At 42.4% G+C, this 18,774-nt stretch overlaps 1 protein-coding gene across 2 annotated transcripts; it reads left to right on the top strand.

Annotated features, from left to right (window-relative positions):
* The first annotated feature begins 3,891 nt into the window (after positions 1–3,891).
* On the top strand, positions 3,892–18,430 carry LOC309831354 (myosin regulatory light chain 12B). Of its 2 annotated transcripts, none has more exons than XM_082668477.1 (4): positions 3,892–4,154; positions 12,999–13,194; positions 16,713–16,874; positions 17,743–18,427. In XM_082668477.1, exons 2-4 carry the CDS (start codon positions 13,014–13,016, stop codon positions 17,913–17,915), a joined length of 516 nt encoding a protein of 171 aa, XP_082524603.1. In that variant the 5' UTR covers positions 3,892–4,154; positions 12,999–13,013; the 3' UTR covers positions 17,916–18,427. The 2 variants fall into 2 exon arrangements, with proteins under 2 accessions (XP_082524603.1, XP_082524604.1); XM_082668478.1 differs by lacking the exon at positions 3,892–4,154 and adding an exon at positions 4,336–4,346 and having other exon boundaries at positions 17,743–18,430.
* The last annotated feature ends 344 nt before the right edge of the window (positions 18,431–18,774 follow it).

Raw genomic sequence — 18,774 nt, 5'->3', positions numbered from 1 at the left:
AGCTAGATTCTTTAACCTCAGGAGACCAGCTTAAAATAGGAGTAGGACTAGTAACAAGGCTGCTCTTGGCCCTTTCAAGATTAGAATCTTAGCACCTGCCTTAACTCTGCCTTTAATGTGTTCCTGAATTTTGTTCAGTGGTTTAAGCAAAGTACTTTTTCCAGGGTATAGCCATGATGCTGAAATTGTTGAACTAAATTTACATTTCAACTGAAAAAAAAAATAACTTCTGCTTTGTTAACAAATTTCCAGTCAAGAACAAATAACATTGTTTCTGTACTGAAAAAAAGGTAGCCTCATCTACTAAAATTATCTCTTGCAGTATCTCCACTTCCATTTCAGATAACTGCTCAAAGAACCAGCCGCCATTAGAAACAGTGGATAGTCTCTTCTGAATGAAATGTCTCCTCATTTAGTAATAGCATTCTCTATGTAGTAAGTAGGCTTTGCTTAAGTAAAGCTGATTGACAGTAAAAAGCTAAAGCATCTACTCCAACAGTGCATTTGATAGAAAAACTGGTCTCCACGATGAAAGCCAGACTTGAAACAAACCATTTCAAAACCAGCCTAATGGGGGCAGCCTCCTTACCCACCTGCTTATGATTACATTGTCATTTGGACTCCAGGGCCCAAATTTTATTTGATCAAGGAGCCTCTATGACTGCACGAGAGTGGGAATTTATGAGTGCTACTGGGAAAAAAGGGAGCAGGCCAGACTATATGAGACAAGTAAAAGCAAATTCTGGAAAAGAAAGGCAACTATTTTTTTTTTTACAAAGTATGAGGGGGGAAAGGACAGCAAGAGATGTACTAGACTTTGAGAAGTGCAGGCAAGTTGTAAGAAGGATCAGATAGAAGATGGTAAAAGAGCTTAGTAGATAGGGCCACAACAGTGTTATGGAAACCAAGTGAATAATTTCAAGAGTGAGGAAGTTAGTGTTAAACCACAGAAAAATCGAACACAGGAAAATTTAAATGAGGCCACTGGATTTGGCAAGTCGGTCACTTCTGCCAGAGCTGTTAAGGTAGTTTTGAGTGCAGAATCCATAGTGTAGCAGGAGACACGGACAATGCCTGGGTTTGGGGGTCAGGCCAGCTGCATTTTAATCTCATTCGTGCTACATCATGGCTTTATAACCTTAAGAAAGTTATTTAATCTCGCTCGACCTCTATTCATTTGTAAAATTGAAGTAATGCTCTGGCTCATAATAGGAACATAATCTATTAATATATAAAGCAGCATTTTTGTGATTAGGAGCAGTATAGGTTTTAGAGCCAGCCGTGGTTGGGTGAATAATGCCTGTTATTTGATGAGCTTTGTGTCCTTGGGCAGGTGGCCCAGCCCTAAGTGTCAGTTTCCTCACCTGTTTAACAGGGACAATACCCTCCACGTTTGTTGTGAAAATAGAAACACTAAAGCTAAATGGGTCTGGCACACAGTAGGTATTCAAATAGTGGTTATTCTGTTTACCAGCAGGGGCTGTTGGGCAGTGAGGAGAGGCTTGAAGGGAAGGCAGGACCAAAGAGCATTTTAGAGATTCAAGCCTGTCTGTAGACAGAGGAAGAAGGCAAACGAGTGTAAGCAAATGAGTGAAACCAAAGGAATGATGTGCAGGAGCTAGGAAGAGATAGAACCTAGATCACATGTTGTAAGATTATTCTTAGAAAAACAAAAATGGATACTGCTCCCTCTGAAAACAGGAAAGGGTAGGTGATAGGAGTTTAATCATAGTTGGAGATTAAAAGCCGAGGTTAGGAGAAAGGTCCATAGTGGTTTGATAGTAAATTGTCTCAAACTAGAATTTAATTAAAGGGTTGTTATGAGCATTTAATGAGAATATACATAAAAATGTGTGGTACCAAGTAGGTCCTCAGTTTATTTTAGATTTCCTGAGTAGGTCCAATATGCCAGCATAGTTTGTGTCTTTCTAGATCCTCCTTAAGTGTACAATTTCTTGATTGCCCTGCAACCCTGGTTTTTATCTTTGCTGTCCTGAAAGGCATTGCTGAAGCTAATCCCATATTGAAGAAACAGCCAGTTTTCCCAAGTCCCTGTATCTTTTTATCCTAGGTTTATATGTGCCTGCTCAAATAATAGGCATCATAACTTCTCTTTCACATTTATCTACATACATCTTGTAGTTGTAGTGAATATACACCTTGTTTTTTAGTTTAATGTATGTTAAATTGTCATGTTTTGGCATACCCACCATTTTTGTTTTGAGTTTTAAGTATATTACCTTTTTTTAAACCATTCTTTTTAATGACCACAATAAACAATTATCTGGTATTTAGATATTCAGCTTTTCATTAATAAATATTAAGTTTTTCTTTTGAATCTAGAGAGAACACTATACCCTAAGATTATTTTTCTATAACAGTGCTATCCAGTAGAATTTTCTGTGGTGATGGAAATGCACTCTCTGTGCTGTCCAATAAGGACACTAGGTCACATGTGACTATTGAGCACTTAAAATGTGTCTAATATAACTGAGTTTTTAATTTACATTTAAATAGTCACATGTGGTTAGTGACCACTGTGTTGGAAAGCAGTTCTAGAAACAAATATGGAGATCAAAGTCAGAGTGTCTCAGCTATGATCTTAATTAAGGTGGCCAGGGTGAGGGCTTATGGTATAGTAATAGACCATACTTGAAAGAGCTCTCTGACAAAGACCTCAGAAGCCAAAATGTTCTCAGGAGTGGAAAAATATTTAAATTATTGGACCAAAGGGCAGACTACAGCTAAGGAAAAGAGTAAATATTTTAGAACCAGATATGATTTCTCAGCAATTGGTTTCAAACTCCATTGAGAAAATGCATTCAGTTAAGGACCTTGGGGCAGTGCTAACTCCGGACCACGGTATAAGCATCACCTGGGGCTTATTAGGAATGCAGATTCTTGCCCCACCCTCGACCTACTGAATCTGAATACCTGGGGCTGGGCTCCAGAATCTTTTACGTAGCCCCCAGGTTTTTCTTATTGGTGCTACTGTTTAAAAACTACTGCTATAGCGTGTTGAACACATGGTTCCTACCATATAGGAATTCCTGATCAAAGATACCTAATTTCTCATCAAACTTTTCTAGAATATAAGACTGGATTATTCGTTCATCTCCCTGCATCCCGCACACGTTCAGGCAATCACAAGTGCTCAACGAAGGTTTGCTATTAAGTTGACTACCTTCCATTATCCGGAAATAGTAGTGTCTATCTGTAATATTCCAAGGTGAGGGAACTTGAAGGTTATAGGCACAAACAATATCTAGAACAAAAACTGAATTATGTAGCTTCGTGGTTTCGTTTTGACCAAGAGCATTATATAGTGTGTGCGCGTTTGTGTGTGTGTGTGTAAATCTGCATTGTCTTTGACGAACCAAAGGAAAACAAATAACCTGAATAAAGCTTCCCTGTGGTTGAAAGGGGAAAACGTCACCAGCCGTGGCCTGGTAAGGGCGTACACCTGATAATCTGAGGGGTAAAACAGGAGGGGCAGAGGTAAATGATAGAACTCGGTCTGGGCGTGCAGTCTGTAAAGCAGGCGGAGACCGCTCGGCCGCAGCCCTCTTACCTTCCCCAGTGTGGCGCGGGACGGAACCTAAAAAATTGCTCGTTTTATCTGAAGTTCAAGTGTAACCAGGTGAGGTCTACTTTTACCTGCTAACTCGGGCAGCCCTGGGTGGGCGGCGCCCGCAGACCCCCAAACCTCGAGGGCTCGCGCCCGCCCAGCCGGGTCAAATTCCATGCCGGCCCCGAGCCGGCCCGGGAATGCGGAAGGGCCGCGGGACACGCCGCGAGCGGCGGGGGAGGAAAGCGGGGAGGTGAGCGGGCCGCGGCGCCCCGGCCGCGCTGCGCCTGCCTCAGACCGCACGGCCCGAGAAACACCACGAAAACCCAAGCCGTGGTCGTCGGCCCCAGCCTCGCGCCCAGGTGGACAAGGTGGACTCGGCCTCGAGCGGAGCGAGAACCGCAGCGCATCCCTCCACCCGGGGTTGGATCCCGCCTCGACTTCCGGTGCGACTTCCGGTCCGCCTCCCGAGGCAGGAAGTGCGGGTGTCGCCGCTCTAACGCTGCATCCCAGCTGCAGTTCCGCGTTCTTCGCCTCGTTCGTCTCGAGCAGGCAGTCCGGCTTCTGGTGCTGGTGTCCGGCCGCGGTGAGTGGCGTTCGCCCCCCGCGCGCGACACACCTGGGGCCGCCCCGGTGCCCCGCCCCTCCGACCTCTCGCCGCCGCCAGACCCCGGCCAGTGGGCCGGCCGGCCGGCCGGGGGGCGGGCGGGCGGGGCGGGGCGGGGACTGCGGGACCTGTCGGTGGGGCAGGGAAGGTTGGCGAGGAGGTCCGGCCGCGGCCAGCCCGGCCCTGGACGTCGAGGGTACGGGAGGCTGGGGCAGATGGAACTGGGCTGGGGAACTGCCCTGCTGGCTGAGTCGGCCTGTCCCCTGCGCTGCGTCACCCGACGGCTTCACACACCTGGCGCCTCGGCGGCCGCAGCCCCGCTCCCCGCCGGCCCGGTCGGTGGGTTTGGGTGTCTGCTTAGCCCACAGGGCTGGATGCTTTGGGGGTACAGGGGTCCGCTGGTGCGTGGTTCTTGCCCGGAGCGCCGAGTTGATATCGGCTAAATGTAACGATTTCCAAAGGAGTTGTGAAACTTCGCAGCACCTTGCATCTTGTAAAGATTTACTTCATTCGTGCTGACTGAAGAAGAGGACAAATAGCAAAAATCAGGAAAGGTTTTCTGAAAAAGAGAATCGTGACCTCATTGAAGGCCTTGGACTTAGCCCTGGTGGGGAGAACTTTAGTATTTCTGGCTGTATCTGTGGTAGGAGGTAACAAGACCAAAAGCTCAAAAGGTGTGAATTGTGTCGTGTGAAAAGGAGACCAGCCCGAACGGAACAGAACTGTAATGAATAATAGTTGGAAATAGGTAGATCAGTGGGGCCGTTTCACGGATGTCTTGCAAACTTGATGAGAAATGAAAGATTATGTAAGAGACATTCGGGAGTCATTTTGGATTCTTCACTAAGGGAGTGAGATGAAGAAAGGGGTGTTTAGAGGATTAGTTTGGCAGCCTTGGTTTCGGACGGATTTGCAGTGGTCCTTTGGTAAGAAAAGAATTGTACCATTTTAGAATTCAAAAGAAACTTATAGGTTATCTTTCGATTTATAATTGAAACCCAGCGAGGTGAGATAATTTGCCCAAGGTCACTTGAGGGGTTCACCTGCTGCCACCCATTTTCTCTGAGCATTAGGTGGACGTTCCTCATGGTTAAGTGCACGGCTTCTTGTTTGTTCTGGCTCTGTTGAATAAAACAGCTTCTGTGATGACCTACTCGATACGCATTTATGCTTTAATGAGACTCAGTGTGGACAAGAGGAACTGCAGCTTCTGAAGGACAGGTCCCAGGTGAGGGTTGCTGGGCTTAGGAAAGATAAAAGGACTGGGATCCCCTAAATGGAGCCAGTTGTCCCTCTCCCAAGATTCGAAGACAGCATATATCTAGGGATGATTTTCATTGCCGGCAGCTTTGGGGTCTTTCTTCCCCGTTCCGCACTTTAGATGTGGTGACTTTGCTTCTTACCCCCAACCAGCTCTCCACATTTTCATGGTGGAGAAATTCTGCCGCCTACACGCAGGATGTTTGGAGCTAGTGGTGCAAGCTCTGGGCTAGACTTCCTGAGTATGATCCTGCGTCTAAGCTCTACGTTTTTCTAGCTGTGGCTGCAGACAGATGATTTTTTCTCTTTGCCCTAATTTTTCATTTGAGAAATGGGGATAATAACAGTGCCTATGTAATAAGTTGTTGTGAGAATTACATATATTAATACATATGAAATGCTTAGACCAGTGCCTAGCACATATTTAGCACTCTTATTAGTACTCTTTGTTCCAGGTACTTTTTGTTACGGATTTCTTGGGGAGAGTCCAGTGGAGTTTATGCTGAACCATGGGTAAACCATAGAGAAAAGCCATATTTTGCGGAGTCATATCCAGGGGGTGATGGGAATGTTGAAGAAGGGGTGACTCTGTTGCACTTAAAAGAGGAACCCACAGAACTTGGAGAGAAATCGAATAAAAGGAATTAAAATTTGCTAACCAGGAATAGAAAATTTCCCTACCCAGTGCAAACTTGGCTGTGGCCCCTTTGAGGTTTTAAAAATTCTTCGGCTATAATTCTGAAATAAAGGCATTGCCCTATTGAATATTAAAGATGCCAAGGAAACACAACGGCTTTATTAGTTTTCTGTAGCTATATAACAGATTACCCCCAAACTTAGCACCTTAAGAAAACAATAAAGAGCTTCTGAGGGTCAGGAATTGCAGGGCAACTTAGCTGGGCAGCTCTGGTCTGGCTCAGGATCTCCTGGAGTTGCAGTCCAGATGTCAGCTGGGTTTGCAGTCATTTGAAAGAGGATCAACCTCCAAGATGGCTGACTCACCTGGCTGGCAAGTTGGTGCTGGCTGTTGGCAGGAGGCCTCAGTTCCCTGCCACATGGACCTCTCCGTGGAGTTGTGTATAGTACCCTGTAGACCTGGTGCTGGCTTTCCCCAGATTGAGTGATCTGAAAGAGCATGGTAGAACCAGCAACATCTACAATATTATGACAAAGTCGCACTCCATCATTTTCACAATATCCTATTAGTTATGAAGGGTGGCAGAATATGCCACCCCAAGATATGCCACTTTGGCATGAAGATTATTTTGAGCTGAAGGCAATTGAGAAGAAAGCAGACACAAGAAAGGCTCTTTGCCCTCCCCCAATGTGCCTAAAAGCAGGACACACATTTACAGAGGTGTTGTTCTTTCCCTCTCTACCAGGCAGGACAAAGGTTACTCTCTGGAGACAACTTTAGACTCTTAATGGAGAAGGCCGTGACTTAAATCTACAAGAGAAGCCTTACCCTTGTTTATGCTGTGCTTTTAACCTTCCATACCTAGCCTCTCCCCTCCACACATGCCTTTCTTCTTTTGGCTTCAGCTGAAGATGATATTTAAGCCAGCGTTCTAAGCCACCTCTGAGAGTTGGATTTTCCCTGGGTATCTCCCCATGTATACATGAGGTATACGTGTTAATAAACGGTGTGTTTGTTTTTCTGTTATTAATCTGTTATTACAAGGCATCAGCCAAGAACTCAGAACCACGGTCAGTGCCTTGTAAGTGTTTAACTCAGTGGTTCTCAGCCCTCACTATATATTGGAATCACCTGCTGCATTTTAAAAATACAGATTCATAGACTTCACCTGTAGACATTCAGTTTCAGTTGTACTAGACCAGGACCTGGACATCACTTTTTAAAAACTTCCAAGATGGGACTTTCCCTGGCAGTCCAGTGGTTAAGACTTCGCCTTCCAATGCAGGGGGTGTGGGTTCAACCCCTGGTCAGGGAGCTAAGATCCCACGTGCCTCCTGTCCAAAAAACATAAAAAACAGAAGCAATATTGTAACAAAGACTTAAAAAAAAAAAAACTTCCAAGATGATTCTAATGTAGCCAAGATTGAAACCAGAGGTTAGCTGTTGTGAGAGCCATATTTACCCGCCATGTGGTAGCAGCACCTCGCTGACTTAGATGTTTCATAGGTAGCTAATAGAATATGCTCCATGAGCATCTTTTCCAGGCTTCCAATAAAGCCATATAGCCTGGATGAAGTTCACAAGCAGTTTCTGCTTATTAATGGTTATAGTGCCCATGTTTTGATTTGCACATCAGTATAGCAGGTGATTTTGCAAAAATTTAGATTATGACCTAAATGTGTTGACACCACAACTACCTATAATACCGGTATTCCTATATCCCTGCCCTTCTTTAACCTCTAAAAATACTACATATAACCTTTAGTTCACTCTGTATCAGAAATATACAAAAATAATGAAATAAAAATTTTGAAGAGGAAGTAAGACTTTTGTTTATTCCTGTTAAGGCTTATTTGTTACCTTATATGCTATGTTCTAAATGGATATTTTTTGTAACTCAGGATGGGGTTTGGTGGGTTTTTTTCCTTTAATATTTATAGGTCAAGTAGTAATTTCACAGTCGTACGTAAAGATTTCAAGCCTTTACCCAAACCAAAGCCATGACTGATAGGAAATACTGCCATGTGATAAACCCAATTGCACGGTTGCAGGGAAGGCCATTCATATCTTATTTTCTTCCCATTCCACTGTGCACTTCTAGTCTATACATTGGTTTCCCCAGCATAGTTTGAATTTATTTGAAAACAGAGTTTCACTAGGAATTAAATTTAGAGGAAAGTAGCTGCTCAGAAATCAGTGTTGGACTATATTGGTAAGTATTGAAAGTTTAAGAAATTTTTTGTGGTAAAAAAAATAACTAGCAGAATTGTATGAGGTAAAAAAATATATAGGTAAAATCACCTTTAACAAATGGCGTTGCATTCTAGCTCTGCCACCAGGTGACCTTGGGCAAGTTGTTTAATAACATATTTTGATATTCAGTTCCTCCATGTGTAAAGCAGGCATGTTGAATTTAGTGCACCCGAGTACCTAGCATAGGAGTCACTCAGCAAATGGTAGTAGCCATAAGTTGAGTAGACTCTTAATTCTCTCTGGTCCTAAGGCATTTGGGGGCTAGAAAAATAGCGAGAACAAATACATGAGTTAAACTGCATGGTGCCTTGGGCACATACTAGTACCAATAGTTTGGTGTTGCTGAAGGAAAAGTACAAAGCAGAGAATGGCTAGCGATGAGGCTGAAAGGTCATCCTAGAGCAGGGAAAGGTGTGTGTGTCATGCTCAGGAACTTGTACTTTGGCCTGTAGGCAGTGGAGAGCCGACAGTTTCTCAAAAGGGAATGATATGGCCGTATTCATGTTTTACACACCTCTGGCTGGAAGATAAAGGATAGTCTAGAGGGGACCAAAAAGCAAGGAGGTTGGTTAGTTGGCCAATGAAATATTCTACACAAAGAGGTGATGAGGGCCCAGCATAGGGTGGTGGCAGAAGAATGAGGAAGATGAGCAAGTCTGATGAATATTTAAGAGGCAGGCTTGGTTCATCAGTGAGAGGGATGAGTCAGGGATGACTTGCATGTTTCTGGCTTGGTGAGGGCGTAAACGATGGTGCCATTAACTGACAGGAAACAAAGTTGAGAAAGTTTAGGAGGGGAAGATAATGAATTTTGTTTCTAACATGTTGATTCTGAATGTCTGGGATATGAAAATGGGTGCCTTTCACAAGCACAATTGGCTGTTTGACTCCACAGCTCAAGGGAAGGGTCAGCCCTGAGGATACAGACGTGGGAGTCATAGGTGTTGTCAGAACAGTGAGAGCCGATGAGATCATCCAAGGAACACAGAGTGAAAAGAATTTAATAAGCCATGGACTGTGAGAATACTCGGAAACGTGAATATTAAAGTGAGTGGAGAAGATAAGAGCCTAACAAGAAAATGGAGGAGGACCAGGCATAGAAATAGAACTGAGAGGAGGTTGGTGTCACCGAGTCAAATACAGCATTTTACTGAAACTAAATGTGATCTTCAGGAGTCTCCCTTGTTAGAGTGTAAAGTCTTAAAGGCTGGGAACCTTGGGATCTCGTTCCATTGGGACAGTTCATTTCTACTGTTACAGTTCATCAAGGCCAAGAGTTGTTGAGGCCTGAAGAGAAGAGGGATAAAACGGTGTCAAATATAGCAGAATGGTCCAAGGAGACTTAGACCAGATTTGACAATTGGAAAGCACTTGCAAATAGAGAAGAGAAAGCCAGATTGTGATGAGTGGGAAGTGAGAAAGTGGAGAAAGCCAAGATACGTATCTCAGAAGGTAAGGACAGAGAGGGTGGTAGATTCTTTGGGCGCCAGAGTCCTCTTTAGATTGACTGTTTTGCAACAACCTTGCCTCACTTTTCAGCTGAGGTTTTCTTATCAGTTGATATTTTCTGTGTGTACTTTGTATATTTATATACAAATGTAAATGTGCACTGGTTTTAAATGAAGTACAGAGAAAACGTAAACTGTTTTTCTTTTTAAAGAGATCATGGTGTCATTTCATTGAGCCATACCTGCTCTGTAACAGGTTTTGAGTGGCGGCTCAGACTTGCTCACGGTATAACGGCTTTTCTAGCCTTACTGGGTTACCTCCTCATTCTCGCTCCCAGGCATTTTCCATAATAAAGATCCTTGCATGTGCAGTCTCTTCTTGGCATCAGCTTCTTGGAGAACTCCAACTAAGTTTCAAAAATGTTTAAATATAATATACTTTTGGGTTAGCTGTAGCGTTTGCATGAAACAACTGATTATTTTTTTAAAATAAAGATTTTCTCTTTGGGAGGTTTTTCTAAATGACTATTGCAGACATAGTTTGCTGATACTGAGGGAGAGAATTAATTCTTGGCTTCAGATCTACTGTCTTTTATATCTTTTGACTCTTGAAGAAATAGAATCATAGAATTTTTAGCATGAGAAAGAATTTTAATCCAGCAGTTTTGGAATGTGAGGAAGAAGTAAAGCAGAGTCAAGTGCCTTGCTAGTGGACCACATTCTGTCTCCGATTGAACGTTCAATGTAACTAAGGTCACATGACTAGCTAGTTACAGGAAGGAGAAGAAATTAACATTTACTCAGGCCATGTATGCCCGGAGGGGAAGGAGTTGAAATGTTAAAGTAAGGACTCTAAGGCTGACGTGCTTCAAAACTGCAAACAGGGCTTCCCTGGTGGTTCAGTGGTTGAGAGTCCACCTGCCGATGCAGGGGACACGGGTTCGTGCCTGCGTCTGGGAAGATCCCACATGCCGCGGAGCTGCTGGGCCGGCTGAGCCTGCGCGTCCGGAGCCTGTGCTCCGCAATGGGAGAGGCCACAACAGTGAGAGGCCTGTGTACCGCAAAAAACAAAAAAAAACTGCAAACAAACTAAAACAATGTAGGTTAAAAGTCCAAGACCGGAAGTCCCGGAGACCCAGGTCCAGAATTCCCTTGCCCAGCCACTGCCCTCACCAGTCACCTGCTTTCACACTGCGAGGCTGCAGAGTTAGAGAACGGTCCCTAAGGCCACCCTCATTTCTGACACCAATTCCAAGTTTCGTTCCCCAAGACGACCCTCAGGTTCAGTAATTCGCTAGAACTTACAGAACTCACTGAAAGCTGTTACACCTATGGTTATGGTTTACTGCAGTAAAAGGATTCAGATTAAAGTCAACCAAGGGAAGAGACTCGTGGTATGGAGTCCAGGAGAATTCCAAATGCTTAGCTTCCAGTGGTCCTCTCCATGGGCAGTGTTGACCTCTCCTGGCAGCAAGGCGTGGCGGTGAGCATGGAGTATGGCCTGCCAGAGAGCTTGCTTGACCCCTCATAGCCATAGTTTTTACTGCGGCTCTGTCCCCTAGATACTGTCCCCACTCCTAGGCTGACTTCAGTCTCCAGTTCCTCTAGAGGCCAAGCTGATTAACACCTCACCCAGAGCCCCCATGATAAATCACATTGTTAGACTCTCTGGTGTGACCCAAGACCCCAGATATACCAGGCAGAACATTCTAAGAGCTTAGAGATTACCTCCCAGGAGCTGAGGACAGAGGCCACACCTCTCTTACAAGGGCCATTGATTTTTTTTTTTTTAACCTAGGTATTACCTACCTCATAGGGCAGTAGTGAACATTGAATACGAACGACAGTGGAGCAAACAATTATTCTGATGTCCATGGGTTTTCAAGAAATGGTGAAGCTGAGATTCAGACTCAAGATTTTTCTGATTCCAAAGCCAGGAGTATTTTTGTGTTGTATTTATTTACATCATTTAAAACTGCAAATAATGGAATGAGAAGGGAATTCCCTGGCGGTCAGTGGTTAGGACTCGGAGCTTTCACAGCCAGGGCCCGGGTTCAGTCCCCGGTTGGGAAACTAAGATCCTGCAAGCCACGTGATGGCCCAAAAAAAAAAAGGAATGAGAAGTGTCCATTCTTTTTGACATTTAAAACATTGGTGGCTTTCAGTAGAGTATCGGGCCACCACTAAAGGTGTATTACGGAGAATTGAGGAGTGATTGGGAAGATGAGAAAATGGAGAGAGTTGAGTAGTAGAGTACTATTCTAAAAGTTTTGTCAAGGGAAAGGGGAAATGAGGATGTAGCTAGAAGGGATACAAGACTAAAGATACATTTTGATGATTTTTTTTAAAAATATATTTATTTATTTTGGCTGCACTGGGTCTTAGTTGTGGCATGTGGGATATTTAGTTGTGGTACGCGGGATCTTTAGTTGCAGCATGCGGATTTCTTAGTTGCGGCATGCATGTGGGATCTAGTTCCCTGACCAGGGATCGAACCTGGGCCCTCTGCATTGGGAGTGCAGAGTCTCATCCACTGGACCACCAGGGAAGTCCCATTGATGTTTTTTTTTAAATGAGAGCCTTTTGAGCATGTACCTTACAGTAACTATACTAGTCTCTTTGCATATGTTATCTCATTTAATTCTCACTTGCATTGGAGTAGATACTGTGTTTCGCTGTAAAACTGAGGGTCGAGTGAGGTTCCCTGGTTTTCAGACCATTTTTTGGAAGAAACCAAGGCTCAGAGAGGTTATGCAATATTGGTGGTAAAATGAAGTTAAAAGGTGTACCTACTGCAGAGGATTGTTGTGAGGGTTAAATGGGACAATCCTTGTGAAAGTAAGATGTCCGCTTTGTAGCCTTTCTCTTTAGGGGAGCCCCCTGCCCTCATAACAGTGCTTGGCACGTAGTAGCACTCGGTAAATGTGATCTATTGCTATGTGCTTTAAAACTCATTCACATTTAATAAAAATGAGGTTTGTGAAGTTTGGGATGAAGCCACATCAATAATTTCTATTCTGTTTCTTCAAAACTGCTTTTGTCCTAGCTGTTTAATTGTGACATTGGAAATAAAGTTTATATGTATATTCCCACCCAAATAAAGTAATAATTCTACAATACATTGAAATATTTTTTCTCACTAACTTTAGGTGTTGTGAATTCTTTTTTTTTTTGCTTTATGTTTTTATGCATTCTGTTTTGCTTTATGTTCCTTTTTAACTCTAGGATTAAACCGCCACCATGTCTAGCAAAAAGGCAAAGACCAAGACCAAGAAGCGCCCCCAGCGCGCAACCTCCAACGTGTTCGCCATGTTTGACCAGTCACAGATTCAGGAGTTCAAGGAGGCCTTCAACATGATCGATCAGAACAGAGATGGTTTCATCGACAAGGAAGACTTGCATGATATGCTTGCTTCTCTAGGTAGACTTTTATGTTCTTAATATTCCTGCTTCCCCAAAATAATTAGCATTTTATGAATTATTTTTTGTGTGATGTACAGATATTAATCTCCTGGTCTCAAAGGCCTCTTGAGAGATGCTGGGTGGGAGACACCATACTGAGGCTTGGCCCGTCATAAGAGGATATGCCTTCGGGGGTGGGGGCCTGGCTGCCACTGTGGCTAGGCAGGCTTCCGTTCCTGTTAGCTAAATATGATAGGTCTACAAGGTGAAAAGCCAGGGGATGACTAGATGGCAAGATACCAGAATCTTAAACAAAAAGTGTGGACAATAATATAATGTATTAAGTAATAAAAGTTGAAGACAGGTTATATGACAGAGGTGACGGTCATAAGTGATAACGACCATCTCAGGGAGGAAGGGCAGTGCTCCTAAAAAAAGGGAACACAGGGAAGGGGGCTTCCACAATTTATATATTTTTTTTATAATTAAAGAAAATAAATGTAAAGATAGAAGATTTATCGATTTATTTTTACACATTTATTTAGCTATAGTTGATTTACAATATTGTGTTAGTTTCAGGTGTACAGCTTCAGATTCTTTTCCACTGTAGATTTATTACAAGATATTAAGTATAGATACTTGTGCTATGCAGTAAATCCTGTTGTTTATCTATTTTTTGTATAGTGGTGTGTATCTGTTAATCCCAAACCCCTAATTTATCCCTTCCCCCACATCTTTCCCCTTTGGTAACCATAAGTTTGTTTTCTATGTCTGTGAGTCTGTTTCTGCTTTGTAAATAAGTTGATTAATAATTTTTTTTTTAGATTCCACATACAAGTGATATGTAACATTTGTCTTTGCCTGCCTGACTTACTTCACTTAGTATGATAATCTCTAGACCCATCCATGTTGCTGCAAATGGCAATATTTCATTTAAAGATACAGGATTTAAAGCAAACATAAACTGCCCTTTGTCATTCTGGCTATGTCGGTGTTAATTTACTGTTCCTTATATGATTTTGTTATTTTGATCTTAAGGAAAGAGGGGAAAGTCCTCCATGTCCTGCCTGAATTGGCACTGATTTTACAGTTGGAAGAAAGGAGTATCAAGTCAGGGGGTTCTTGATAGGCCAGAATGACGGGCAGGGAAGGGGGCAGAAGTCAGGGATGGCCCACAGGTAGGCTCTGCACTCTAACGTTTCTGTGTCTGACCATGAGCCAGAAAGGGCAGTTCAAGGGCCAGAGGACAAAGAGAGAGAATTTTGTTACTTTTTTCTTTTTAGTAACCACATGATTTTGTTCGTCTCTGTTATTTTTTTCTCCTAGTGTGTTATTTTGAAATTTTTTAAGCCTATAAAAAGTTGAAAGAACGGTGTAATGAACACGCATCCATCCTTTACTCAGATTCACGAGCTGTTAACATTTTGCAACATTGCCTTTATTCAGAGTGAGAGTTGAGTCTTGCAACATGGCCTTTATTCACAGTGAGAGTTGAGTCAAGATACTGATCTGACTTGTTGACTTGCAGGTGGGGTGGGTCCCAGTGTTTTCCACACTCTGAATAGCTAAGTACTAAGTGTCCTTTGGGGAGCAGGTCACTACTGAAGAAGGCCACCGAGGAGAATTGAGGGCCTGAGTTGTATTACAAAGATCAAACACTCAGGCCTATCCCCTGGTCCTAGTAGATGCTCAGTTAATTTTTGTTGGATGAATGAGTGATGGTAGAGTAAGAGACTTTCGGGAACTTCCATTTTGGGGAATGCCATGCCTTTAGAGATACATATTTACCTTTTAAATCAACAAATTATATTAGATGCCTTGAATGGGTCCATAGGTGCTTAGCCTAAGCCAATTCATTTTAAATCCCTGTGTCTTTTTCGTACCCATGTTCTCTTGACACCTTTGGGTTACACTTTTTACCCCCAAAAATTGCTGCACGAGAGTCGGGTTAAATCTGGAGGTAGAAAAGTAGTCCTTTTTAGCTACTTTCACTTACTCGAAGAATCTTGAGATTAATTTTGGACTAATTTTGTATCGATATGTTGAATAGGTATAATGAGTGAAGGTTGTAATGCAGGAAGACAGATGCCAACTTGGCACTTAAATTTCACCCAGATTCCTGGGAGTAAAACTTACATATGAACCATAATTCTAGATTTGACTGTCATTAGCACTTAGTTGGGTATAATAGTGAGATGCTGACATGGATGCTCTTTTCATGGAGAATCATACAAACTTAATGTTGGAAGGGACCTTTCAGATACCAAGTTTAACTAGACCATTAAACCCTAGACAGTTTCCACCTTGTCCCAGGGCACACAGTCAGTGGCAGAACTGGGGTTCAAACCCACTATTCCAGACCCTTCGTTCAGTGCTGCTTTTCTGCACCATGTGGACCTCACACATGCCAGGACAAAGAGAAGCTCTTTGTTACTCCCACCATATGTGGCCATTCCAGGGGAATTTCTCCCAACTTCGAGGGGAGGGTCAGGGGAGTTCCCTCACCACCATACCAGAAGAGGGAGAAGTGTCCTTGGTTGGAACTGAGATTAAGATTTCCCATCATGAACAATACTAAACAAGACTATATTTCAGCAGTACGAGTAAACAGCATCTGGGGATATGTCTGACAACCAAATAGAACATAACATTGTTTAAAATGAGCTCCCAGGGACTTCCCTGATGGTGCAGTGGTTGAGAATCCGCCTGCCAGTGCAGGGGACATGGATTTGAGCCCTTGTCCAAGAAGATCCCACATGCCACGGAGCAACTAAGCCCATGTACCACAACTACTGAACCTGCCCTCTAGAGCCCACGTGCCACACTACTGAAGCCCGCGTGCCTAGAGCCTGTGCTCCGCAACAAGAGAAGCCACCGCAATGAGAAGCCCGCGCACCACAACGAAGAGTAGCCCCCGCTTGCCGCAACTAGAGAAAGCCCACGCGCAGCAACGAAGACCCAATGCAGCCATAAATAAATAATAAACAGATTGATTAATTAATTAATTTTAAATAATAAATAAAATGAGCTCCCAGTTCTAAACCAACCTAATAGTTTCAGCTTAAATGACCAACTTATAAATAAATTGTTTGAAGCATACCAATTATAGGCAACTTACTGCAGTTAGAAATATGAATATTTAGATTTTTTAAACAACCAGTATTGAAATGCCCTGATGGGTCTTTAATGTTATCAGCATTCAAGATGTAGTAATGTGGCATTACCTGGTTCATAGTTTCATGTGTGTGTTTTATTTTTAATGAAAAATAGTGAAGGAAAAGTTGCAGGAAGTATCAGTGAATGGACAGTATTCAACCTAAGCCCAGAATGCATTTTATTTATGATGTATCAAAGATTTTTTTATGTTGTTAAAAATTGTCTTTTTTAAATGTTCTTAATGTAAGTTAATTGAAATATTAGTTTCGTGTGATGGTGATGTAACTTTTAAAAATATGTTGGGGAACATAACAATAACAGAATAATTATTTATTGAAATGAGTTCTTCGTCCTTAAATGTTAAAATGTGCGATTTTCTAGGGAAGAATCCAACCGATGCGTACCTCGAAGCCATGATGAATGAGGCTCCAGGGCCCATAAACTTCACCATGTTCCTTACCATGTTCGGGGAGAAGCTGAATGGCACAGACCCAGAAGATGTCATCAGAAACGCTTTTGCTTGCTTTGATGAAGAAGCAACTGGTGAGCACTCTTTGTTTATGCCCAGCCTCATTCCAGACTATGTGAAACACTTTTTAGGGAATGAGAAAGATTAGCAAAATATAAATTTTTTAAAATGAGTAGAGGGAAACTATCATTTACGATAGGACAGTCGACCAAGAATGGCTAGAACACAGGGTAGGTCATAAAGCTACACGGTTTGTGGTGTTAATCTTTGAATCTGGTTCTGAGCTTCCTGGAAGCCAAAGGGAGAATTTTCTTTTAAATAGTGTTCCTTAGACAATATACTGCTTCAAGAAACTTTAAGTTTCACCAGAAAGTATAGTTAACTAACTTGGACAATTAAAATCTTCGGGTTTTTTCCCTTATTATTTAAAAATGTGTGAAGAAAGCCCTGCTGTTCCGTTTTCTGATTTCTCTCGTTTTCCCCTTTGCTTCTGCGTTAACCCTCTGCTCAGCCACGCGCATCGCCTCCTCACATACACCTCGCATCCTCCTTCCTGCTTCCCCCTTGCTACCTATTAAAACTGCACCGTCCTTCGTGCACGTTTGGTCTTGGCAACGCTGCCCTTTTGTTCTGGGTGTCTGCCTTTTTTTTTTTTTAATATCTCTGAAATACAAGGTATTTTTTTTCTCCTGGAAAATACTCGCTTCAAATTAATTTTGTAAGCGTATGATCTACTAACTGACTTTGTAAATGATTTAATCTAATATTAATAAAGAACTCTAAAAATAATAGGAAAAGATAAGGTTATGGTTATATATTGCTTTATATTGTTCAGGTAAATATGTATGTTCTGAAATATCTTGTAAGATTGACGTAGTTGAGAACCAAATCATTAAAGTGCCGGGAAGTGTTTGCAACTCCCCTTTCTCTGCTGCCTTCCAGGCACCATTCAGGAGGATTACCTTCGAGAGCTGCTGACCACGATGGGAGATCGGTTTACAGATGAGGAAGTGGATGAGCTGTATAGAGAAGCACCTATTGACAAAAAGGGGAATTTCAATTACATTGAGTTCACGCGCATCCTTAAACATGGAGCGAAAGACAAAGATGATTGAAAAGAACTTGAGCTAAGACTTCCCAATTACTTTGTCTTACTCTGTTTTATTTCCCAGACACTTCCCCCCTCATAGACCTGTTGCATGCAACTTAGTTTCACAGCTTTGCCTCTTTTTCGGTGTATTTATTCTAGACCTTTCTGCCACTTAGCACTTGTATAATCAGACTGCAAATGGGGATGAGGTTATAAATTGTATTGAGAAAAAGCATTGCGAATAAAAATCAACAAATGTGAAAGCCCAGGAAAATATATCCGGTATTTCTGGTTTTGCTGGATTTTTACATTTTTATATAATAAAAATGCTATTTTGAAATAAAGATTATGCTGACTCAGATGTAATATAATGGAAAGTTAAATAACTGGTAGTTGGGGGTAGTCCTTTTTTTAGATTTTCAAGTTCGTATAATTCAGATTCCATAGTAAAACTGATTGTTCACATGTATGGGACAGTGTTCTTCAGTATAAGTTAAATAACATCATTATACAGTAAAAACTGGTTGTACCTTAGTTTCTTTCATGCTTCTGGTAAGTCAGATGTTTAAATTATTGAATGATAAATATAGAATGTATCTGAGAAAACGCTGAATGTTTTACTGATTTGAGTCTAGGAACATGAGGCAAAATTCTGAAGAAAAGAATAGTTATTATTGAACATATACAGTGTGTAAAGCATTGCATGTAGACGATTTTCATTGACTCTTCCCAGCACCCTTGTGGGATAGAATTTTATTAGCCCTGTATTTCAAGGGGAAGAAGTGAGCACCAGGGAGTCAAGTGATTGATCTGAGTCTCTGTCAGAGCTGGGACTCCAGGCCAGGGCACCCCACTCCAGAGTGTGGATTCTGGGACCACTGTGC

Source organism: Grampus griseus, assembly GCF_964374135.1.
Source record: "Grampus griseus genome assembly, chromosome: 12".
Lineage (NCBI taxonomy): Eukaryota > Metazoa > Chordata > Mammalia > Artiodactyla > Delphinidae > Grampus > Grampus griseus.
This window is presented reverse-complemented; position numbering and strand designations above follow the sequence as displayed.